This window comes from Myripristis murdjan, chromosome 16 (genome assembly GCF_902150065.1).
Source record: "Myripristis murdjan chromosome 16, fMyrMur1.1, whole genome shotgun sequence".
NCBI classification, from domain to species: domain Eukaryota; kingdom Metazoa; phylum Chordata; class Actinopteri; order Holocentriformes; family Holocentridae; genus Myripristis; species Myripristis murdjan.
The window spans coordinates 32,049,421-32,075,024 of NC_043995.1; the positions used below are offsets into that span (position 1 = coordinate 32,049,421).

The 25,604-nt window shown below is 42.6% G+C and overlaps 1 protein-coding gene and 1 long non-coding RNA gene across 4 annotated transcripts; both read right to left on the minus strand.

The window, feature by feature from the left end:
• Positions 1-5,982: 5,982 nt before the first annotated feature.
• Positions 5,983-24,107, minus strand: ndufaf6 (NADH:ubiquinone oxidoreductase complex assembly factor 6). Of its 3 annotated transcripts, none has more exons than XM_030072053.1 (9): positions 24,016-24,107; positions 22,658-22,757; positions 21,026-21,148; positions 20,559-20,615; positions 19,851-19,953; positions 19,374-19,507; positions 14,721-14,822; positions 13,329-13,385; positions 5,983-6,899 (listed from the first exon to the last, which is right to left on the minus strand). In XM_030072053.1, the coding sequence occupies exons 3-9, from the start codon at positions 21,110-21,112 to the stop codon at positions 6,771-6,773; spliced, it is 669 nt and encodes a 222-aa protein (XP_029927913.1). In that variant the 5' UTR covers positions 21,113-21,148; positions 22,658-22,757; positions 24,016-24,107; the 3' UTR covers positions 5,983-6,770. The 3 variants fall into 3 exon arrangements, with proteins under 3 accessions (XP_029927913.1, XP_029927911.1, XP_029927912.1); XM_030072051.1 differs by having other exon boundaries at positions 23,827-24,051; XM_030072052.1 differs by lacking the exon at positions 24,016-24,107 and having other exon boundaries at positions 22,654-22,757.
• LOC115373576 (uncharacterized) lies at positions 7,730-8,260 on the minus strand. Its single transcript, XR_003929552.1, has 2 exons — positions 7,960-8,260; positions 7,730-7,922 (listed from the first exon to the last, which is right to left on the minus strand). It is a non-coding gene; the product is annotated as an uncharacterized LOC115373576 (long non-coding RNA).
• Positions 24,108-25,604: the final 1,497 nt, after the last annotated feature.

Below are 25,604 nucleotides of genomic sequence, written 5' to 3' on the forward strand. Positions count from 1 at the left end.
GTCAGTGAAGTTTGTCAAAGTCGGAAAATGGCAAGCAAACCGCGACCGCGGTCAAATAAAGACGTGGAGACTTTTCTGAGCTTGGTGGCGGCCCAAAGAATCCAGAGGGAGCTGGACGGTGCGCCGCTTTGCTATGACGACTCCACCCATGGTGAGTTGCTTCTCAATTGTAATGGAAAACCACCTAAACCGTGTCGAGGCGAGTAGAGTCGAGCCGAGTCGAGCCGAGTAGATACTAATGGAAAAGGGCCATAACATGCTGTCATACATGACTGACACAACACGGGGAAATATGCCGCTCCAGCATGTATTGTTGTCCTCTGTGTTCAGAGGTAATAGACGGCTGTGTTGACAAGTGTTTTGCAAGATGTTTCGCTGCTCCATTGGCCTTCCATTTAAATGCAAATTAGCCCAGGTGGTGTTGGTGCAGAGTTAAATTAAGGCGTGGTCGTCCCTCCTGACAGCAGGAGCTCACAGCTGTGATGGAGCGTCGCCCTGCAGACTGCGACTGTACCTCGGCGTTAACATGCAGCCTCCTGTGTCTGTGCCACGAGGTGCATGAAATAAATTCTCAGTATCAGAAGCGGGCCTGCGAAAATCCCGTCGGCGCTCGCTTATCTAACCAATTACACTGACGTCTGTGTCAATGCTCTGTTTGTTGAACCCCCGCGAAAATCCCCCGGCCCTCGTCAGGTGCAGTGTGTTTCAGAAGCTCCAATTATAATCTCTGCCTCTCTAAGCTACTTATCGGAGACTAAAACCTGGAAAACAAGAAGCCTGGAGGCGAGTTTAGGTTGTCGTAGTTGTGGAGGAACAGTTCCAAGTTGGCACGGTAAGAAAGGACGGGGCGAGGGAGTCAGCGGGCCAAAACCCAGAGCGAGCTGCTGGGAAAACCGGCAGCACGGCGTCAGTGTTTGGTGAAACGAGCTGCAGCGATCAATAATGTGCTGATAACGTGATCTGGGCGCCAAAACCGGGAAGATTACATCCATTTCACCAGGAGAGGGTGGTGTGACGCGTGCACACCCTTCTCACGTCTTTGTTACATGGAAATCAGGACAAAAAAATATCACAAAGGACCAGGATGACCAATATATTTATCGCCCCGGACATAAAAGCATCTTTTTCTTATCTTGTTTTTTTTTGGCTCTGTGCTCTGCCATGGCTTGCTGATATTCTGCTAGGATGCAGAAGTCATGACTTCAATCTCTGCATCTCATTGCCCATTTTACTTTTTTTTTAAAAAAAAGATATTACAAGCACAGAAAATACCACAATGGAAAAGTTTCCCAAATCTGAAAAGTCACTGTGAGGAATGGTTCTTCTTTTTTAATCTCCCTCTGTTTAATTGTGTCTTTTAAATCTTGTTTTATGTCTTCTTAAATTTTCTGTAAAGCACTTTGAGTTGCCTTGTGCTTGAAAGGTGCAATTAGAAGTATTTCCGTGTTGGAGCTCTGCCTGCTGGTTGGCTGGTTTACACTCTAACATGCAGCACATCTCATCTCAAAGCTTCTTCTGCAAAGTAACGAGTAACTCCAGCCGTCAGAGAAATGTAGTGCGGGAAAAAGTAGAAGATTTAAGTGTAAGTGTTTGGTCTCCAGGAAACTGACAGTAACTCTCAATTGTACTTAATTACCTCCCACCTCTGGGTTTCGGTCATACTTCAGTGAAAATAAATTTCTGAATTAAAAGTGTCTCCAGCTAATCCTGTTTTCGACAAACTGTGCGGGAAGTCGGCTGTTGCTAATACTTTGTGCCGGTGCGCCGTGAAATGATTTGGATCACCGTCAGAAATGTCATTCTTCCAGAATTTTATTCTTGTGAGGAGAGAAAAGCCTCTGGAAGCAGATTCAGATCATCTTGGGACACGAAATCTTTTGATGGTTTATGCGACGGCCCTCCGTGCTCTGTCAGTCTGTGTGTGTGTGTGTGTGTGTGTGTGTGTGTTTCCCCTGTAGGAGCCTGTAGGCAGACTTGGAGTGACACAGGGAAGTTTCTGACTTCCTGAGTGGGGAAAACTCCTCATGATCCGGCCTCCAACTTGTGATTTCTAGTGGGAAACTTGGAGTTTTCCCAGGCCAAGTCCACAGCCATCTGCACAAATCTAAAAACACATCTTTATTTCTATTTAAGCATTTTCGAAAAACGTTCTCCCAAGTGCATTAGCAAGAAAATTGTGTTGTGAGCTCCAGTGTTTTGATTGGTTCCTGCATCGAGAACCATGGGACAAGAAAGTGATTGGCTCTCAGATGACTGAGTCCGAAGGCTCTGTGCCGAAACGCTCAGAGGTTTTTCTCGTGTGATGTGAAGCCAAATCAACAGGTGAAACGGGAATATTTTGTCCTCCTAGACTTGAAAATGTGAGATGTGCCACCGTTTCACATTTTTTGCCCACTGGACTTTGGTTTGAGCCTTCCCTCCCGGCAGTGTAGCTCTGTGACGTCGAGTCCAGACAAAGTCGGCAACATGGAGACGTTCACCGTCAGCTGAAAATCCCCAGCACTGCAGTCAAGCTGCTTTTTGTGTATTTGAGCCTTCTGGGGTGTGTTCACTGGGTTTTTGCTGCAGTGTTTGAGTTGACTCTAAGATAAAGTCCATCTACCGTCACGTCTTTGTCTCATTTTTCTACATCAAGGAATCTAGTCTGAACTCTAAAAAACTCAGTCGACAACTTTTACCGCCACCACATTTTTACATTTCTACGCCTGGAGAGCGTCTGGTAACCGGTGAACGCCCTCGTCATCATTTTGCGCTCCGGTTTGCGCTGAAAAACTGTTGGCACTGCTGTCCCGGTGCACTTTGGAGCGGTTCATACTGTAAAACCCCTTTTTCTACAAATATCGTCTGACTTTTAGCTCAGTTTTCTGAAGTGCAGCAGCTCCATCTGCATCACGTGCTGTTCCTGCAGAGTGACACAGCACAGCGCCGAGCATCACTTTAAAAACATCCAACAGGCTGGAGAGATCACTGATGTAAAGGAGCCTCTGTTTACAATGTGCAGAGAGAAAGAGCTGCTGATGGGTGAACTTTTCATTTGCAGCCTGTAATCAGCGTTTACACAGTTTCTAGAAAACTGAACATCAGCCCGCGACCTGAACCCTCACAGCAGCCGAGAAAAAAACTACCAAAAACCCCAGAAGGAAAAAACAACAATGGTCTAAAATCGTCTCCATGCAACTTGCAAACTAGTTCGACATACTGTTTTGTAACTGGAAAACAAATGTATTTATTGATGTGCTTGTTTATGGTTTATTTGATAGCGACAGGTACAACAAACTGTGATAAGCTGAAGACAGATGGAAACATCATTGTGTTTCTATCTGATGCTAATTTGAAAATGAGACAGATTTGGATTGATTATAGAGAAAACTAAACTCCAAAAAATACTCCAAAAAGCAAAATTACACATAAAAGCTACTCAATCACAGCAATAAGAGACTCTGTAATTAGCTGTAATCTGCATGGTGGCAGCACTCCATATCACATTAGCTGTTTTTTTTTTGTTTTTTTTTTTTCTGTGTTGTACATTTTCAACTTAAAGCATGGAAATCTCAAGTTTTTTTTCTTGGAATATTAACCCCCACCACAGCTCTACAGTGGCCCTAATGCGCCATCATACCCTGATGATGATGATGATGATGATGATGTGTTGATCTTTAGGAAACAGAAACATGTCTCCTTTTGTTTCTTCAAACCATTTGGCACCATGTTACAGCTCTGCTCTGCTCTGTAGCGCCTCCCTGTGCTCGAGTAGATGCTGTGATTTAAAAAAAAAAAAAAAAAAAAAAAGTAAAAGAAAAACTATTTCTCAGAGTTTTTTCCAAATAAACTTTTGACTTTAAGCTTGTGAATTCTGTTTTTTCTTGGAATATTTCGCTCCTCTCTATAATTTTTTCCCCTGCACTGGCCCTGATGTGCCGTTGCAGCGTGTCGCCCAGTGATTACCAGCTGCACAGTTTTCCGCTCTGTGCCGTGTGATGTGACGCAGCAGCTCCACGTTCAGATCAGAGCCTCTGAACATGAGCGGCGGCTGCTGCTCCACGCGGCTCTGAAGCTGCCTTTGTGTTTTTAATATTAAACAGAGGCTGTGCTGAGCCCGACGTGTTGAATAATAGAGCACAAGCTGGACTGAAAACACGGAGGAGCGCCGGCTTCTCGCAGCGTTTCGATGTCTGAGAGACGGAGCCTCAGACCCATAAAGCCGTTCGGTCTGCAGCCTCGCCGCGGCCGCCGCTGCTGTCCTGCATATTTCATATTTCATTTTGGCTCGTCACCGCTGACAATAAATGATGAAGCTCTGACGGTGATGTGCACCTGCAAAGTGAAAAAAACAACACAAACTGAATTGTGATGTGACTCTCTTCCGCAGTAAACAGATAATCAGTTCAAAAACACGTGTGAAAGGCCAAGTTCACATTTCCAGCTGATTTGAGTCGTGAGTTTCTGTCGACATCAGACACAGATCTGATTTTTTTTTTTCTGAGCCGTGTGGGGAAAAAATCGGACTTTTTACTTTCATATGTCGTCTCAAAGGACCAGATACGACGGCGTATTAGGGCCATGGTAGGAGAAAAAAAAAAATGGAGGAATATTCAGAGGGAAAAAAACTCCAGAAAAGAATTTTCAAGATTGAAGTGGTAAATTTGCAGGAAAAACTCACCCCGTATGTATGAGAAAAAACTCAGAAAATAGTTTTTATCTTACTAAGTTGCAAAGTAGAATTTATTTGAGGTGATCAGCTGCAGGCCTGATACACAGCGAACTGCAGCACATGTGGAAAAAGAGCTAAAGAAAATGAAAGTTTTTTTTTTTTTTTGCATAAATTTTAATAAGCAAGTTAGTTAAATTTAGTTTAACTAACTTGCTTTTTAAAATTAGTTTAATTATTTTACATTATCATTTAACTTTTAGCAATGGCATAGCAATACTTACTAAGTTGCAAATCATATTTATTTTTTTGTTTAATTATTTTTCTATCGCCATAGTGAATCAAGATTTTAAAATAAAACTGAATACGAAAAATAAATTTCAAAATATATTAAAATTAAATGAAATTACATTAGCTCCAGTTTTGTTTCATTGGTTGTGTTTTTTTATTTTACTTTCATTTTTATAATTGTAACCTTATTTTTAAAATTATTTTTATTATTGTTTATTAAAATTTTATAAATTTACTTTATTTTGAGTTCATTATTAAATATTAAGCAATGTATGGGTGTTTTGCTGCCTTGCTAAATAGCACTTTGACAGAGGAAAAGGATCTAATTCACTTCCCACAGCTGTTCTGGGATTTGAACCAGCAACCTTCACGCTGCTTGAGACCAAACAGTCTGAGTGAAGAACACTGAGATTTCAAACTTATAGGAGGACAAGAGAGGAGGAAGATGAGGATGAAGAGAAGAGGAAGATGAGGATGAAGAGAAGAGAAAGATGAGGATGAAGAGAGGAGGAAGAGGAGGATGAAGAGAGGAGGAAGATGAGGATGAAGAGAGGAGGAAGAGGAGGATAAATTCATCACAGACACGAGAAGAAAAAAACAGACAAACTGACACGGTTGTGTTTTCCTTCATTAAACTTTTCGGATGTTTGATGTTTTTATTCTGTTTATTTCATTGGGTATTTGAATGCAGCACGTTGCGTTCGGTGGTTTCCTCGTTGCTGCAGGTTTTCAGTTCGGCTTCAGTTCCCGCCCGACTTGGGACGGGCACCGACACAAACCGGACACACCGAACGTTAAAATCCACAGCGGGACGGCCCGTGGCTCCTGTTGTCACGGTAACAGAGTCTTCAACCTGTTTTCAACTTTAATATCTTTAATCTTTAATTTACACCAGATAAAACACACACACACACACACACACACACACAGAGAGAGAGAGAAAAACATGACGCAGCTTCACTGAGACGCTCCGTCAAGCTGCTGGTGTCTCATGCAGCCTAGTTGTTTCTTTCTTCTTTAATTTTTAATTTTTTAATTTTTCATCAGAACCCTATGGGAGGAGGCTGCTCAAAAATCAGGAAGTGGCCCCAAAAAGTGCTGCTGCTTTTTTTTTTGTTTTGTTTTCCTCATTTGAAACAAGTTCCACTTTTCACAAAAACAGCCTCTGACGTCAACTGAACTGCCTTTTTTTTCCTCAAATCAGCTGACCAATCACAACGGCAGGAAAAGTTTTTTTTCCTCCGAGAAAAAAAAAGTTAGTAGTTGATAAAACAGCTTGTGCAGAAAAGGCTTTTCTGTCAGCACTGAAAAGGAAATAGCACTATTTATTTATTAAATTAAATGTGTTAAATTATTCATTTATTTAAAAAAAAGAAGTGAGTTTTGTCAGCTGGTGGGGTTGTGACCTGAGGAACATTTTTGACTTTCTTCTTCTTCTTCTTCTTCTTTTGACTCTTGTAATTTGCGAATATAAACCCTCTGGACGTGACGGTGAAATGACATTTTCATGAAAGTATGGAACAGTTTCAAAATTTAATATTCATCTTAATCTTTGACAAGTGGCACCAAAGCAGGACTGACGTTTCTGTTGCCGTGACAAACAGCCGAGCTGCGACCTCAGACGCCCGCGTGGCGTCGCTGGTGACGTCAGGAGAGGCCGGCGGGTTTGGTTTCAGCTTTGTGGTTCGAGTCTACGCTCCCTCGGCTTCGTCTACGTGCAAAACGCCGACAGACGACGCTTCTCTGAACTTCAGTCTGCCGCCGTCGGTCGTGCAGACGAACGGGAGCAGCTGGAGAAGTCGGGGAGTCTTGGTCTTGGTCTTCTCCGTCCTCAGTAGGTTTTCTTCCAGGAGCGCAGGTACAGCTGGATGGGCAGCAGGGGGTTCCTGTTCTGCAGGCTGGGGTGGAAAACGTCAAAATCTGCCCTCCTCACCCTCTGCAGGTAATCCTCCAGCACCACCTGCAGCAGACGACACCACAGAAGAAGACTGGGTCGTCAGTGAAAACAGCCAATCACATTAATAACCTCCTCGTCCTGCGGCTCTTATTGCCTTACCTTGGACTGCCATGCCTGAACTTTTAGAGACACAAATCTTTTTTTTTTTTTAATCTCTCCTCTCTAACCAAAGCTTCCCCTGCAGCGATGGAACAATAAACATGATTTTCACTTTTGATTAGTTGTGGATCGTGAAATGTTTGATTCGTGGTTGGAGGCTGGACTGTCACCACAGAAGAAAAGACTGAAAGTAGAAATCATCTCTAGTTGTAATGGACACAAATAAAAATCTACTGCTGTTTCTCTAATATCTTCTCTGTGCACTCACAGCCTATTAGCCCCAGCTGTCAGAAGGTATTATTAAACCATACATGTTTATTTTTTAATGCCACATTTATTCAGCGCCCAGTGGACATTATTAATACAAACATACAGTGATTTTGCATTTCAGTTTTTTTACTGCTACCTTACTTGAGCACAAGGAAACACTTGATCAGGCATTTGCTGACTTATCCCTTACACATGCTGCTTACAATAAACTCTTGAATTTGGCTTTTTCATAGAGGATCAAGTAATTAACTGTCAAACTTTTCTGTGCTAATGCACTTATGGTACAGTAACTTGATGTTTCATATATTATTTTTTGTTTGCTTGTTTTTCATTGGCATTCTTTTTTCCATATGAGATACCGCTGTCTATAAGTATTAGTTGTTTTATTTTTTTTTTCCAGTGCACTTCTACTTAAAGTGAATCACTTAGTGTTTATGCTTTAGTGCGCATTGTTTCCTACAGTGTATTGTGCATTGGTTTAGCGCCCTCTTGTGGTTATGCACAAAGCCTTAAATTGCAGGGCTGCTGTCTTATTCAGGTTGATGAGGTGTTTGACTGAGAGTCGACATGTGTTGCTCTGTTTAGCTGCTTTGCTCTCAGGTAATAAATCACATCGCTTCATTAAAAGACGGAGTGCCTTCGTTTCCTCCAGCGGGGCTGCCGGCATGACCTACTGATCAATATCAAGCACGACTTCCAGGATTTTCTCTCTAAACAAGCTGTGGACTGTTTGTTTTAATGGAGTTAGGTTTTGAAGGCTAAAATCCTTTCAATGTTGAGCCAAATTATTGCTTTCTTTTTATCAGCAGCCGGGGTGATGAGGCTGACGGGGGGACGACAGAGAGGCGTCCGCTGGCTGGCTGCACATTACCGCTGAGTGAATCAGTCAATTAAAATAAATTCAGGCCGGTGGCTGAACGTCCTTGACGAGGCCACAGGTACTGGGCTGTTTATGTGAGGTTCATTTTTGCTCTGCTGGTAGCAACAAATCTGGAAATCTACTGGGTGGAGTGTTTGAAGAACTGACTCATGCTCCTCATACCCCTTTTCCACCAAAGCGCTTCCAGGGCTGGTTCGGAGCCAGTGCCTGACTGAGCACCGGTTCTTTGTTTTTCCACCGCCCAAGCACCGGCCAAACTGGTTCCAAGCGAGGACCAACTCCGAGCAGGGGCTAAACAGGAGCCAGAGAAAGAACCGATGATGCGACCCACCACGTCATTGGTGGGCGGGGTTACAAAACGAAACAGGAACTGCGAACGCTATAAACGTTAAGCGATAAGCCCCGAGAAGCCGTGGGTTACAACGGCATGGAACGCGGCTCACCCAATCACATTTAAGGATGAGAAGCACCCGTTTTATAACTAAACATAGTTGTCATTCGTTCCGGCCACGAATACGACGGGTAGCCGGCAATAATTGTGTTTCTCCCCTCTGTATTGAAATGTAGGCTTGTAAAGACACGAGCAGTATTTGCATCACTAATAAATCCAGATCCTGCTCCACCCGGGGCCAGAAACTGTATCGGGAAAGCAGCGTCATATGCAACATCATCCCCGACTCACTGATCAGTTTCAGCTTCAGGACAGAGACAGAGACGCTGCAGCCACTGTACTGTATGAGTGTGCAATTTGATGTGTGTTGAAGTGATGAAGCTGCCGTGACAATGTAATTTCCTGCAAAGGATTAATAAAGTATCATTCATTCATTCATTCATGTTGGTTATTGTGATTCCAGGCGAGCGTCTTGTGCACCCACGTCATCATGTTTTCCTCTGACGTCATGACGTGGCTCTGACTTGGCTCCGCTTGGCTCTTGGCCGGTGGAAAAGCAAACCGGTTCTTTGTTGGAACCAGTTAAGCACCGGCTCTAGCACCAGCTCCAAACCAGCACCAGGTTCTTTTTGGTGGAAAAGGGGCATTAGAGGATGAACCCTCTCGGTTTGGGTGAACTCATGACCTCGGCTGTAGCGCCACCTGGGTTTATCTTAGCTGACGTGCTGCTGTCTGGCAGAAGAAATACCATCAGCCAAAAAGTCCAAAGGGAAATATGCCAAATACATAAAGTATAGATGTAAGGTTAATTGATTATTGATTGATTAATGTGTTCTGTAGCAGCAAGGGACACTTTGTGCTCTGTATTTCTAAGTCGACGTGCTGTGTCTGCCAGCCTCGACACAGTGAGTTGTTGTCAACTGAAGCTGCAGACTTTCAGCTACCAGGTGGGCTGAGTTTTGACTGAAGTGTGTCTGTCGCCTCTGTGGACCTTTCAGACGTTCAAGACTCACGTGAAGCCACCGCACCAAGTTTGAGGGGAAGGTCAGACAAAGCTGGGCGCACACCAACAATTCAAAATGTGACTTTTGCGACTTCAAGCACAGAGGGCGAACTTAATATCTGAAAACCCAGGTCACAAAATCCACGTCCAAATCGGCAAAAATCTCCTGGTTCTATATCTTCACTAAATCCATTCACTCCCTCAGATCAGCACTGAGTGATTTCCAAGCTCAAAGTGGATCCGGCTGCACGGGACTCCACTGTCAGAAACGCCTCGCGGTCCCACGCGGGTTCTCTGTTTGTCTGTTTGGGGCTGGGAGCGAGGGAAATGTGGGTGTTTATGTGCAGAACGTGAAGTTTCAGAGAAGCACTGAGTGAGTCTGACAGCTGCAGGCGGTGGGAGACGCTCAGAAGCTCCACTGCGTCAGATTTAATTCATTAACCAAACACATCTCATACCAAGGCTGTATATCTGGGAACGCCTCAACGTACACCTCTGATATTTCTTCTGTTTAGCTGGAATCAATGAACATCACCGGCCATAAACCCTGAGCACCAGTGTTAGGCTGACATGTCAGTGCTGATATATCAGAGTCTATTGGTTGCATTGGTATAAATTTGGAAAGCACCTCCATGCTCCTCAGAGGAAGAACTTTGTTTCGCTTCAGTGACCTTTCCTGTGCCGCTAACCTCAGACCGAAAAGTCTAAACCCCGATTTCCCTCTGCTCGCATTCGTGAGCCACTGGGGCTCCGACGGTGGACAGCCCACACCAATTACATGGTGTTTTGTTTTTCTGGAGCTCTGTTGTTTGTTGTTGCTCTGACTTGATTTCAGCCCGGCTGGGTAAAGTTTAAATCTCTTTGTTTTATAAAGAGCTGCAGTCCCTCAGGCGCCGCGCCGCATTTCCTGACATCGCATGCTTTGGCCAAACCTGCGATTCATCTGGAATTAAATTTTCAGGAGAGCGAGAAAGCATGTGTGGCCATGTGGGGTTTGTCACATGGATACACACACCGAGCGGGAGGACTATGACACACACACACACACAGGCATACAAATTGCTTGTGCTGAACCCCAGACACACGAGGGCAGTGCAGCGTGAAAATCATAATTTCACAGCCAGGAGAGGAGGAGGCCTTTCAGCATGCAGAGGAACACGCAGCGTTTCTCAGATCTGTATTTATAGCTCGTTCGGGCTGCGTCACGTTTCAGGTGGACCGGCCCGTCTCCGTCTCCACTTTTTAAAGACACTGCTGCTGTTTTTAAGGCGATCTCACCCGGTAAAAATCAGCATAATTTCCATGTCATGTCTTCCCAGTCGTTCTCGTTTGTTCAGTTTCAGGTGCGCTCAGGTGGAAACATAAGGTGACATAAGCGCTCCATGAGAATTTCAAAAAAAAGGTGGCATGCTCCGAAAGGTGACAATGATGATCGATGGTTGCACTTTGCATCACTCCTACTGCATCATAAAATTCACATGATGACATGTTTTCTATGTCCTGCACACACTTTGTACACATCGGTTATAAATAACAAAAATCTGTACTTAGAAATAATATAAAGCCATTAAAACACCAAAAATTTATATTTCTTTCCAATTTTAGGTCAATCAGTGAGATTTTATGGTGATTTGCCTATTTTTCCATAGTGGCGTAATAGGAATACTGGATGTATAAGTGGGGGTGGGTTGAGTTATGTTTTATTTAAAGGGCTATTTAGGTCGTCAACAAAGAAACAAAGTACCTGACAAATAAACTTTGGTAACAATTTTAGTTATAATAATTTTGTGTAGGTTTAAACTGCTGGGGTCAAATTGAGCCCAAACCTAAAAGATGTTAGTAAATTTGAACATAACAGGAGGGTTAACGTTCAACCAATGGGTCAGTCCAGATCGATGGATTGTTACTCTGCTAGTATTCAAATTCGGTACCTTTAGGGCGCCTTAAACGCCTCATAACTACAGATGACTAGACAAAGGAAGCGTCATTCAACACCAGCCAACCACCAAGGAAGCGTCGTTCGATACCACGTTGGTTCTGACGTGTCATTAACAACAAGGCGCCTCCACACGCCGCTCACCTGCTGTCATGACAACAGAATCACGAGTTTATAAAGCCGAGTTTATAAAACATTTGAGTCAAACCGCTAAAATAAGGAGGGGAATCAAGTAGAACTAAAACAGTGAAATAAGAAACAAATAATTTTAATAGATAGTTACACACTGTGCAGTTAATTTCTTCAACTTTTCCTGAATGAGTCTTGTTATCCAGCTCCTGATCCTGTGTGGTTTTTATGGATGTGAATAATATTTTTTGTCAAATCACAAAAACAGATTTTTAGAGCTGGAAGAAAAAAAAAATCCACCTCTGATTGTTGGAATCAGGTTGTTTTGAATCGACGTTTGCCCGATTTTCCACAAAATTTGGTGTGAAGTTGGTCAAGTGCCGAACTTTTAACACCCACTGGCCAAAAGGGGGCGTGTCAGTGGGCGTGGCCTACCACAGCATGTCATATAACATTCGAACAGATTGGCATAATGTGACAAACTTCCGACTCGAGGTTTGTCCTTGGCTAGGAAACAACAATTGAACTTCTCACACTGACTAGGACACGCCCATTTCACCTGAGACCACACCCACTTCATCACAGGCCACGCCTACTTATGTTTTACTTATGTGAAGAGGGTCTTGTGGGGTGTCCTCTGACTCGGCATGTAGCTGCCAACAAGATGGTGGATACATGGGCACGCCCCCTTCTGGTTGTACTCATTATTACAGCTTTTGGACGGACAGATATTAGCTCCTCTGACTTTTATTCATTCGTTTGTTTTTCTGTCCATCTCACACCATGTAAAATGAATGAAAAACTTTCCACCAACAAGTTTGTTTTTGTTTTTTTACATCCAGCTGTGCCCCATGATTGTGGGCACAACATGTTTACTTGTTGTTGACGTCCTGATGTATTTCTCCTATCGCCCAAACATCCATCTCAGCATCACGAGGAAACATTCAGTTATTTCTTATTTGTTGTGTTTTCAATACGTCTCGCTCGGCTTCCTGTCAATCAGCTGACAGCCGCAGGGAGAAACGGCGGTCTACTCCAGGAACTAATCCCTCAAAAACACACGGCGGTCGCACACGGGGCTTTGCACAGCCGGGGCTTTTCATTTAGCAGCTCGTTTCAGGCTAGCTTTGACACGGTAATGTTTGCTTTTTTAAAAAAAAAAAAAAAAAAAAAAAAAAAAAAAAAAAAAAGTGATGTTAAAAAAATATAACTTCATAAGGCCTGGAGGTGGAGAAGTAATGGCCTTCAAATACCACAGATGTTCTTCTTGAAGCAGGAATGTTGTGATATTGTGCATACTTCCACTGTCAGCAGCATCCTACACTCTGTAAGTGCTCACCCTTACATAACCACACTATTGACTGGAGACACACTCAGGAACGCCCAGATATTGGTATTTGAGGAGAGAAAATGACGAGTTTTGTAACATCCACTGTGTTAGTTATTTTTTCAGCTGCTCTTTAGTTTGTCTGACGTCACTCTTGAAGGTGATCTCCACTGCTGTGAGATGTTTTATCTGTTTTTAGCCTTGAAAAAAACAGAGATGTGCAGAGATGGGCAGCTTGATTTGCGTCATTTACTGCAAGAATTTAACATTCAAAATGACAGGAAGGACCTATTTGGGTGTAACAGAGCTTGGGGGACAGTAACCTGCTCCATCAAGGTGAACCATCACATTAAACTGGTCCCAGCATCCCAGTCATGTTGGATGTTTGATGACTTACCGTCTGCAGGAAGGCCGGCGTGGCGGCTGCCGGGACGCTCTTGCTGAACGATCGAGCCTGAAGGACACAGCAGAGCAAACAGGAATCAAATTACAAAAAAAACCCCACTAAAAACAATTTATTTTTACGATGGCGTACATAGGCCACTGTAAAAAGAAAAAAAAATTATGGAGCCGGAGGAGAGGGGGTTAATATTCCGAGAAAAAACGGTTAAAGTCGCAAATTTACGAGAAAAAACTCAGAAATATAAAATAAAAGAAGAGGAGAAATATAACTCGGAAGAAGTTTTTTCCCCATAAGTTTGTAAGGTTTTTTTCTCATGAATTTACGACTTTAATCTCAGATTTTTTTTCTGGAAATTTAACCTCTGAATTTAATTTTTTTGCACATAAATTTACCACTTTACTCTCAGAGAACATCTGAGTTTTTTTCTTGGAGTATCACCGCCGCTCCCAAAGCTCAGATATTTTTTTTCCTCTCTGCAGTGGCCCTACCACACTGTTGTATACTTTTCTGATTATTTATTGTTAATTACATGTTAAGCACTTTCTCTATTGAATGAGCCTCCCTATCTGATATATTATATTATATATATTTGATGGAAGTTCGGCAGTTCTCCAATGTTTTACATTAATAATTTCTTCTTGTGCTTTTTCATCTTCTTATTGCTATGTTGCAGCTTCGATAAAAACAGGAGCTCTTACAGGCTCTACTAAATGAAATATGACATTACCGGAAAAATTAAGGTGCAGTTCACGTAAGACACATCAAATATTTTCCCAGTCAGCCCCAGAGCCCCTACAGAAATAAACATCTACAAATTAGTTCTAAAAACATCAGTCTGCTAAAGCAGTGCAATACCAAACGTCAGTTCTGTTTTCTCAAGTTGAAGCAGAAATTATTTAACAAAGGATTTTAACTTTTTAGTTTAAATTGTTTATTGATTTTGCAATTATTAAAAAAAAAACATAAATTAACCATCCTTAGAAAGACAGGGAACGGCAACAACGGTGAGCAACAGGGACAAATCCACAAAATCATTATTATTGAGAGAGTTTATCAACACAATCATTACACAACATAAATAAATAAAATAACCTGACATAAATAAATTAATAAATTAAAAAAAAAAATCATGTCTATTCAAAACATCATTGAAATCAGAAAAAAATAACAGCATCCAACGCTAAACCCCTCTGGTGAGAGAAATAAAAATGCAAAGTCACAAATTCTTAATTAGCCTGGGTTAATTCAGCAAATGACGTGGCTCAGATTGCTACACAAACTGGCCGATGTGACACTGCCCTCAGTGCATGGAAATATAATTCTTGTAATTAGTTCCCCAAATCATCTGGTTATATAAGCTGGTCATTATGTAAGCGTGTTACGTACGTGCTGCAGGTGAACGTGGGCCTGGCTGGCGATGTCGTACACGACGTCTCGCACGTTCTGCTCTCGGCTGCCACGGATGAAATCCTCCTGGGAAGCTCCGTGCTGGTGACACACACACACACACACACACACACACACAGAGTTAATTTGTGATGTGCTTCAGGGTCACGGCTGTTGTCTTCAATTTAACAGCGAAGCCCCTCACTCAGGCTCAAGTGTTTTTGCTTTCAGCTCCACTTCTCGTCTTGAGAGCTCGGCTTCCTCTTGAACCCGCCGGAGAAAAACCCCCTCAGCCGCCTCGGGCTGCGTTCTGCTCCACCAGCGCTGAAGTGTGACACGCTGCCACCAGCTAAATCGCCTCTGCGCTGATGAAGAAGCAGCTCGCGGCGCCTGAGTGCAGTGGTACGGTTTCTCTCTCATGAAACCCATTGATCTTTTCAGTGAAGTGGGAACACTGTAAGATATTTAAATTTATTCTGCCTCCGTCTTTGTTGCACCGCAGTGACGTTTCTGCACTGAACCTGTCAGAGATCACCTGCCATATAAATATACACACATATAAATATCCACTAAGTGTCCACCTGTACAATCTAATGCAGTTCAGTGCAACAGCTCTGCCATAAATTCTGCCTTAAGGAAGTTTCAGATAATGTTCAGACATTGTGCAGAATGCGTAAATTTAATTCTGTGTTTATTATTAAGGTCGTAGTTTGCAGAGCTCCGACACTGGACTACACTGCAGTGAGAGGTGTTTCCAATTTTTTGTCCTCCCAATTTATTACACATGAGGAGGGACAGAATAATGGAAACAGCTGAAAAATACTGAAAAACTATTGGTTATTCCTTATGTTACTAATTAAAGTAAGGTGTTTTAACTTGTGGAGCCAAATTCAGGTGATCTATCTGTTATCTATCTAATCAAACATTATGGCAGGAATTGAATTTTCTGCTGATGGAGTTATAGACTCTGTAGGTGGCGCTCTTTTATTTAACTGTGTCCCAAATCAGGGGCCGAGGGGTTTGAAGGATGCAGGCGACAGAGGTTTGTCCCTCAGAGGAGTGATGGTTGGACCTTACAGCGGGAGAATGGGATGTCCTACTGAATAAATCATTTTCTCACCACCCCTAACTACCCTCTTCTTCTTTTTCCAAACTGGAAAAGTAGAGCACATCACTTCCTGTGTAGTGCTATTGGATTATAGAAGATTATAGCATTTATTTATATGAAAGTGTTATGAATTATCATTTTTAAAAGATTGCTAGAAATCATTCCTTGGGAGGACACTGGCTTCTGAACTCGTATTCCCTTTTCTAACACATTTCCTAGTGTTTTAAGTCATTTTTTTTTTTTACAGAAATTATATTGTAAATCCTGTTTGGACTCGTGTATTGCCTGAGGGATCAACAAGAGCCACCACCACCTCCTTTTATCCTTGACTAAGTGTATCTCACATGCACACGCTGCCTGGTGTAAATTAGTCAATTTGAGGGCAAAAGGAAACACAAAACCAGAGCTAAGGGTTTTCAGAGCATGCAGAGGAAGTCAGAGTCTGATATCACTGAGGAACTTTGTGAATTTGTTTACGACAAAGTTAGTTTTCACTCACAGAAAAACTGTCAAACTGACCCACAGCCAGCTCATGGAAAAACATCTCCTGTATGCAAAAGGCTTGGGAGAAATCTTTCATTTTGGTGCGTTTTTCATGTTTTTAAGATGTCAGCACTGTTATCATCTGTTTCTAATGGAAGCACCATCAGATTCAATTTGGCCTGAGGAAATAAAATAATTGGCTAATTATTCTGATCGTCTAGGAATGGAAGGAGAAATCGCCAGAGGGTTCTTTAATCTGACCAAGATCCACCTAAAACCTAAAATCTACCAAGAAACCAGCCAATCAGCTGTCCAGGTGTCAGCTCACCTGCTGGACCGATCAAAAAAAAAAGGAAAGTTGACTGGAGACCCGCTCTCCTTAAAGGGACATTTCATCCAAAACAAAACAAAACAAAAACAAACAAAAAAATCCAGCCATCCAGATATAATTTCTGAGTGATTTGGTGAGGAGGTTTCCAGTTCCAGTCCCCGTCACCTCGTCAGCCTGAGGCTCAACCCATCAAAACAGGAGCTTCTCAAGGGGATTATTTTCTGTAAAAGAACCCCAGCGAGCCGCATCAATCTGCGACGAGCTCCACAAACGTGAACCGATCCAAGTCAAGAAACTATCTGCATGAAAAAATTCCACTTGAGGTTAAAAGGGATTTTTTACATTTCTTAAATTAGCATATTTCGGGTGAACTGTTTCCCCCCTGAACCCCTGAAATCCTTAAAAAATTAAAAAAAAAAAAAAAAAAAAAAAAAAAAAAAAATCCTGTCCTTGTGGTGGTGGACTGGTGAAGGTGTCTTGTTAAATGAAAAATAAAATAATAATAAAATAAATTGTAATAAACATATAAAAAATTTAATTAATAATAACAAAATAAAATATGATACAAAATAAAATAAAATAACATGAGCTCTTATTTCACCCCCAACATCATGCATTATCAGTCAAATGTCACAGAAATAGTTCAAGTTTTGACCTGCACACCTTCCTACAGGTTAATTATGATTTTTAAAACAACAACAACAACAACAAAAGGAATTTGACTCCACTGCTGCTAATTGGCTTGAACATCAAACAGCTGGCCTGAGGACTCTGTTTTCAGCTGGACAACAGGCTGCGGTGCCCTCTAGTGGCAGCTCGGTGCAGGTGACCTGAGGTGAACGGGCTCAGCTGAAGATTTTGAGGGCAAAGCTCGCGTGCTTCAGCGGCCTGAACACATGAGCCAGCACTTCTCTGCCATGCTCTCTGTGTGGGACAGATGGCCCGAGCCAACGCTGCAAGTTTTATCCACACAAGGCATGTTTGTTTCTCTGCAGTGTGTGTGTGTGTGGGTGTGTGTGTGTGTTTCAGGCAGGAGGTTCTCTGGTTCGCCATATGGTGCTGTGTAACTGTGGCTCACTGGTTCTGTGCTGGATGATCATCCCACTGCTGGTTCAACAACAACAGCATCATTATCCGACACCGAGTCCAAACTGAACCGTGACTCATCACAACGTGCGGCAGTGTTTGTGTGCAATAACTTAGAAAAAAAAAAAAGCTTATGAAGATGAAAACTAAAAAATTACCAGACCAAACAAAATTAGATGGTAATGTAGCGTAAAGGTTGCCGCTCTGACCCGTTTCTGTATCTGTTCCAGCAGTGGTGACACTTCATTGTCTGAACCGTTTAGAAAAACAAGGCCAAAGTAAATGAATGAAGCAAATCCCCCGCAGGGCAAATCAGTATAAAAAAAAAAAAAAAAAAAAAAAAAAAAAAAAGAGTGTTAACGGTAACTGTAACATCTTTCAGTGTTATTTTGATTTTTTTTCTCCCCTGAAATCTGGCCCGGGATCTCGGTCGGTGTCGATGTTTGACCCAGATTATCTGGTACTGTGACGGGTTTCCAGGTCCAATCTTGACACCTCCCGACAGGTAATTTTCAAACATGTTTGATATTTAAGATTCAAAATCTGGATGATTACAAGAGACAGAGAGACAGAGAAAGAGAGAGAGACGGAGAGAGAGAGAGTGAGTGAGTGAGAGAGAGAGCTGGTGAGAAGGTGCATTGCTCCCTCTGGCACGATCATCTTACTCACATTCTGTGTGTGATGCACCATTATTTTCAAATCTTGCAGAGTGTGCATGTTTGAGATTAGAGAGAAGAACATCTGTGAGGTTTCCCCTTGTGTGTGTGATGCAACCCGATTTAAAGCTCAGTTTTTCAGGGTTTTAAGAAAAAGAGACGTCTGCCAGAGTTTGTTGTGTGTGTGTGTGTGTGTGTGTGTGTGTGTGTGTGTGTGTGTGTGTGTGTGAGACATGAGGGAGGTTTCTCTCTGAACACAGCTGGTCTGTAATCAAGGACCTTTCCTTGAAAAAATAAGAGTGCCTTTATGGTTTTGTGTTCAGCCCATGATTAAAAACGGATTATATTAGGAAAAGTTTGAGCATCTTACCTTCTACTGAAAAGAATCGCTTTTTTTTTTTTTTTTTTTTTTAAATCGTGTTCTGTCTACAAAACTTGCCAATAAAATAAAGACATTTTTTTTTTTTTTTTAAGTGGGTGTTTTAAGGAGCTTCAGTCCCACCTAAAGGATTTTCTTTAGTCTGGGTTTTAATGGAGAGTTTTCGTGTCCTATGGTGGTGTAAATGCAATTTCTAAGGCTTTTGTACTCCAGTAAGAATCAAATCAGAGGGGAAAACACTGGAGACTTTTATTTTCTGGATTTTTTTTTCAGGGCTAGCAGGAGGCGGCGGCAGCAGTGACCAACCAGCCTGAGAGCTTGCTTTGTCTCCGAGGTGAACAAGACAAGCATTCCTCCTCTGGACAAAGACGAGTTTTAGTGTCCCGTGAAGGTCTACATGCTGCTGCCACCCCGCGAGGGCGTAATCCTGGTGAAAACCCTGAATTTTGTAATTTCTTGGACTTCTTTGCAAAACAAAACAAATTTAAAGTCACTGAACAACAGCAGGAAACATCAACTGTCAGCAGCTTCAACCAAAAAAAAAACAAAAAAAAAAAAAATTCAATTAAAGATTCAATTTGCTTAAAGTGAGCACAGGTGAGTGGCTCACCAGCATGCAGACGTCCATGGGCAGGTAGACTTTCCTCCTGCTGCTGTGATACGGCGTCGCTCTCAGACACGTCACGATTCCCTGAGCTTTACCGATGTGACTCGCTGCGTGGTCTGCATGGACGTCCTTCAGACCTGGACACACACACACACACACACACACACACACACACACACTTTAATCCCTTTTCAGACTCTACTGTTGAAGACTGGCAGTGCTCCAGTCATAAAAATACTAGGAACTGCCCTTTAGCCCTGACTGCCACATGCATCACCATAACCTCAACTGAATTTAATCCAAAACTCAACCCTAAACACACACACTGACTCTAAACTCACCCTCTTAGAGCAGTAAGAACTGTCAAAACGTCCTCACTTCAGCAGATTTTTTTTGTATCTTTCTCCGTTTGAGGGGACATTTCATCCTCACAAGTACAGAAATTCAAGAAAACACAGAGTTCAACACACTCGTCCTCACCTAAACACTCCAGCAGGAGGTATATTAACGAGGACTGGCTGTTTTCTGAGTAGGCCTCCAGCTCCTGAAGGTTCCTGTACGCTCGGTCGTCCAGATCCTTCTCCTGGTGAGACACACAGAGGACAACTCACTGATCTGCTGGTGGAAAACAAATGAAGAAACTCCAGCGGTCACCATCCTGCTGTTGTACCACGTCTCATCGGAAGATTATAAAAAAAAAAAAAAAAAAAGAATAGAGACGGCCTGATTTAAACATTTTGGATGACTGCTGGATTTCCAAATTATAGCTGTATTGACATTTCACTGAGCTTAGTCGTATAGATTATGCTGACGCTCCAAACCAACCCAACAACAACGACAAAAATATATATATCTGTGAAAAATTCTGTTTTGTGATGGATCGGGGCGGTCATGCTCATTTGTGTCAGTCTGATTTTGTGCAACACATCACTGTCGCCCACATGTTAACTGTAAAAATGTGATTCTGTGTAGATTTTTGCTGCTAACAGCTGATTAGAAATCATCAGTTCTCAGTTACATGGGAAGAAAAAATAAGAATCAGGACAAAATCAGCTGCAGTGTGAACAAACCCTCAGGTTTCTGCTGCTGTGAACGGACTCAAGAAAGGCTGAGAAACGTGACAGTGACTTTACTCGGGCTCGGTGTGACAGGCTGGATGTGATGTCAAAAAAAAAAGTCCTGTCTTACTCTCTCTGCGATCATCCTCAGCAGCCACCTCTTGGTCAGGGAGTGTTTCCTCACCGCCTGCAAGACAGCGTTCAGACGGTTAACCCCTTCAACTAGTGTCCATTAGTCAATTCAATATTCCTCAGCAAAACAACAAGACACCTTACAGCTGAGAAAACCGATGCCTGATTAAACGACTGCTGACAGTAAATAACTAACTGTTAAAGGAGTGAGACGTCTCTCTGCTAACTAAAGAGCTTTGTTCAGGAGTTTTTATTTGATGCTCCTGAATAAACATGCAACATTTTGACACTAAACCTCTCATGTGATGTAATGTGAGGATGGTATGATACTGTGTGTTTATGTAACTATGATATCTGACGCACGATGTGGCCTTCACAGTTTGATACAGCCTTGATAGTGTTCATTTTTCTGCCCGACGATACACACACTGTCACATGTTTGCACTGCGATTTCCTGACACTGACCCTCCACAGCTCGCCGCTGACCGGCTGCAGCGGCGGGTCGTCTCTGAAGATTTCCTCCACGGCCGTCTTCCAGAACTGCATTCGCATCAGCCCAATGGTCTTCTGGGAAACGGAGTCCTTCACCTGGCGGAGAGACGAGAGAGACGCGAGGTAAGAACTCTGCCGAGGTTTCTCTGAGAGGGTTTGTGTCAGACAGGCGACGGAGAAGTGTGCAGCGCCGTTTTTGAAGACGAGCTTGACCTCTGACCTCCAGATGTGTGAATGAAAATGGGTTCTCTCCCCTTTGCAGACACGCCCACCTTCTGCTAATCCCATGCAGTTTGGGCCCCAAAGCCTGCAGTCCACATGTGTTCTTGTGGCCTGTTGTAAAATGGTGTGTGTGTGCAGACTGGGGCCTAAACAGTCTTGGAGCTGCATCAGTTGCTTTGACTGGAAAGCTGAGACTCTTGTGGATTCAATGAGCCACATTTGATTCCTGTGTGATGATGTTGGCCCCCATAGCAGCCATTTCACTGCAGGCAGAGACTTTTGTCCAACTGGACGTCGCTGGAGAAAATGACCTCTAGTGACCTCTAGGAGAATCACAGCCTCATCAAACTTTACAGACACAAACTAGAGGAGGATTGAAAAAACAAAAATCGCAATAAAAACTAATATTGACATGCAAAACTTGTAGAACTGCAATATTATAAAGTATTATAAAGTTCGGAATAGTACTGAAAAACTTTGAAAATAAGCTTATTGCCCCAGCCCTGCTGAAAAGGGATGCAAATACAGATGATAATGATTTTTATTAGCATAAAAAGTCAAAGTATTGGCAGTTGTAGCAATGGTACTACTAGGAGCAGTCGCAGTGGTAGTAGAAATAACAGTAGTAGTAGTAACAGTATAAGTAGCAGCATTAGCAGTAGTGGTATTAGTAGTAATAGTAGTAGTAGCAGAAGCAGCAGTCCCAGTATAAACAGCAGTCCTGGCAGTAGTTGTTGTAGTAGTAGCAGCAACACAGGTAGTGGTAGTACTTGCACACCCAGCCAGCATGGGCTTACAAGACGAGAGCAATGACCAATAACAAACTGAGAGCGAAAGAACAAATACAACACACCTCCATGCATGTCAAATAATGTCCAAACCAAACACAAAGACACGCCCGCTCCTCAGACGTCACAGCTCTGGAACGTAACTTCAGCACATCTGAGGCACGGACTGCACCTTTCACTCTTTGAAACATGAAGCGCCCTCACACGCTGCTGATTTAACGTTTAGCACAAAGTGAGCTGCATGAAACACTTTGTGCTCAAGTCTGCATTCATCAGTCAGGGAAGAGAAACCAGAACATTCTGCAGACATTTTTAAAGAAAGAAAAGCTTAAATCTGAAACTGTGATATAATGACAACAGATGAAAAGGTGTGTTTCATTTTCAGCCTCTCCCAGGTCACACAGGTGACACTTCCTATCCCCCCCTGGGACTGAATGAAGGTAGTAATGGTAGTAGTAGTAGCAGTAGTAGTAGAAGTAGTAGTAGTAGTAGTAGCAGAAGTAGCAGGCCCAGTATAAATCCCAGTCTTAGCAGTAGTAGCAGAGTGTTAGTTTTAGCTGTCCTACTGCGTCCCACCTGACTGCAGAATACCTGCCTGAGCCAGCTCCACGTTGAAGGCTCTCAGGGCCAGAGAGGAGCGCCGCGCCTCCTCTGGGAGGAGCAGGGAGCACACGAAGCCATCATAGTCTCTGGACCTGAGGAGACACAGAGGAGGAGACAGGAGGAGGAGACAGAGGACAGACAGACAGCTGGATCTCACTGATCAGACAACAGGCAACATAATGTGAACACAACTTCAGTTTAACCCTAAAAAAAAAAAAAAAATCACGCTAGTGCACATCCAGCCTCTTGAAAAAACTCTCAATAATATTCCTGAGTCTGTACTAGTGAAGTGAAGTAGCTCTATCAGCTGACTACTACTAAGCACTTCAACTGATATAAAATTAAATCTAATTTTGATGATGGTGTTTGATCATCTGTCCAGTAAAAATACCAAACATTTGCTGGTTACAGATTAAACAAAATGCTAAGATGTGTGATCTGCGTTCCATGTTGCCAAACTGTCAAATGAAACTTAAGGAGGAAATATGAAGACATCACTTTGGGCTCCGTTAACTTACGATGGAGATTTATCATCGCTGACAATCTGATAGATGAAATGAATAACTGATTATTTGCAAAATGACACTAATCAAACCAAACTCCGTTCAAAAAACCTGGAAGTTTAGCGTCGCCTTGTTTATGGACAGGAGATTCTCCATAAAATATAATTTAAACACCTCGTCTGACTCTGCGGAAGCCAAAACTTCAACTCGGCTGACAGAACACGATGTTTTAACCACTTTTTTCCCCCCCAAAATAAAATCTCCTCTTTCAACCCTGATTCACCCTTCAGTACTAACTTCAGTGATGCAACGTTACCTAAGTGGAAAACACTCCAAAACATGACATTTTAAGGAAATAATTAATTGTCTCTTGATGGATTTATGACGCCTGCACATAAATATAGAGCGAATATCAGATTTATCTTAATTTTGTGGATTTTTTTTTTTTTTTTTTAGATGATGTGTGCTGACTGTGCTGACTGTAGTTGTTGCAGGGATTAAGGGACTAATTTCTTCCAGTAAAATAAACCAGTCGAGTGGCATCCTGCTGTAGCCGATCTAAAGGCTGGGAAATACTTTATCTAAGGCTAGTTAGTCAGTTGGTGAGTTAGTTGGTGGGTTGGTGAGTTAGTTGGTGGGTTGGTGGTGCGGCTCCCACCTGACCAGCTCCATGCAGTACTTCTCGTCGTGCTGCGGCTCTGCTGTGGAGCTGCCGGCGGCTCTGCGGACGCAGCCGGAGCTCGGTAATATCTTCCTTTGAAACGCATGAAGCAGCGACGTTTTGGAGGTGAAAAGTCCATGTTTGGCACTAAAACCCGATGCCATACCCTTCAACTTTCACCCTTACCTTGCGCCACGCCGATAAAGTTCCCTCCTGGTCGACTCTTGGTTCCGCCTCGCTTGGTTCCTCCTCTTCTTCTTCTCTCGGCTTACTGGCGGATTGCAAACAACTTCAAGCGCCTCCCGCCACCTACTGTACAAGCGTGTGTAACATCAAGATTCAAGATTCAAGCTTCAAGAGGCTTTATTGTCAATTCTGGAGTTATGTGCCAGACTACGACGGCGTACTGGGGCCACTGAAGAAAAAAAAAAAAAAAAAAAAAATACTCGGAGCATGGGGGGTGCGGTGTGTGTGTGTGTGTGTGTGTGTGTGTGTGTGTGTGGGGGGGGGGGGGGGGGGGGGGGGGGGGGATATTCTGAGAAAAAACTCAGAATTTCCGAGATTAAATTCACAAATTTGCGAGAAAAAAACTCGGAAATTCTGAGATTATAAAGTCACAAATTTGCCAGAAAAAAAACTCACAAATTTGCGAGAAAAAACTCGGAAATTCTGAGATTATAAAGTCGCAAATTTGAGAGAAAAAAGTCGGAAATTCTGAGATTATAAACTCACAAATTTGCCAGAAAAAAACTCGAAAATTCTGACTTTATAAAGTCGCAAATTTACAAGAAAAAAACTCGGAAAATATATATACTTTTATGCTTATATTTACAAGGAAATCCTGGTGATTTTAGCAGATTTTACATCTGCGTGAAATTCAGATGGCAGAGCTGCCAACTCTCACGCATTGGCCGTGAGACTCACGCATTTGATTGGCTTCACACCCTAATGTAAGCAGCAATATCCTTGCATCTGTCCATTGCGTTGTAGTTCCTGATACACAAAAGCGATCACCTCATCCAAATCAGTGTGTTGTTTTCTTCTGAATAGGCCCAAGTCACGGCAATGTCTCTTCAAAGTCCGGATGCCGATGATAATATTGTGATTCTGGGCTAAAATCACCAGGATTTCCTTGTTACTAAAGCCGATTGCAAAGTATATTTTGATAAGGTCATCAACTGCAGGCATGATATACAGCAAGCAACAGTGTAGGCTATTCAGTGTGTGGTTGATCCAACCTTGCAAAGGGAATCATAAAAGTCGTAGCCAGACATACAGAGAATCCAAAAAACAAAAACAAAAAACGCTTCATTCTGACCTTATCCATGGTGCAAACAGTGCAAAAAAAGTTAAATATAAAAAAACAATTAAATAGTGACTTTAAAGCACGGAGCACGGAGACTCTGGTACCTTCTCCCTGATGGTAGTGGGTCATGTCGTTTCACTCTACTTCTTCAATCCTACCCGCCAACCTAGGTGTCACAAACTAGGTATGAAAAAAACATTTTTGTCAACTGAAATAAAAACAACGGCTCGGCTTTAGAGAATTAACAAAAACGAACCAAAACGACGCTGTGTTCTTACAAGACTAAGTCAAAGGAAATAAAACAAATATACAGGAAAATTGTGTTTAGTTTGAGTGTATGTCAGTTTGTCAGCAAGCATGAGTTTGCGTTGGTGCTGATGCTTATTGAGACTGCGATGTCGACATGACTGGGAATCAGCTATAAATATATGATAAATCAGTGATATCAGCATTACATGCAGTGTAAGTA

Excerpts from the sequence above, each read along its gene's own strand:
- ndufaf6 (XM_030072051.1), bottom strand. The coding sequence starts at position 23,993 with ATGGCATCGGGTTTTAGTGCCAAACATGGACTTTTCACCTCCAAAACG. Across the intron at positions 21,149-22,657 it reads TCAACGTGGAGCTGGCTCAG|GTGAAGGACTCCGTTTCCCA; the intron begins GCAGGTATTCTG and ends TCTCTCCGCCAG. Across the intron at positions 14,823-19,373 it reads CCATGGACGTCTGCATGCTG|CACGGAGCTTCCCAGGAGGA; the intron begins GTGAGCCACTCA and ends GTGTGTCACCAG.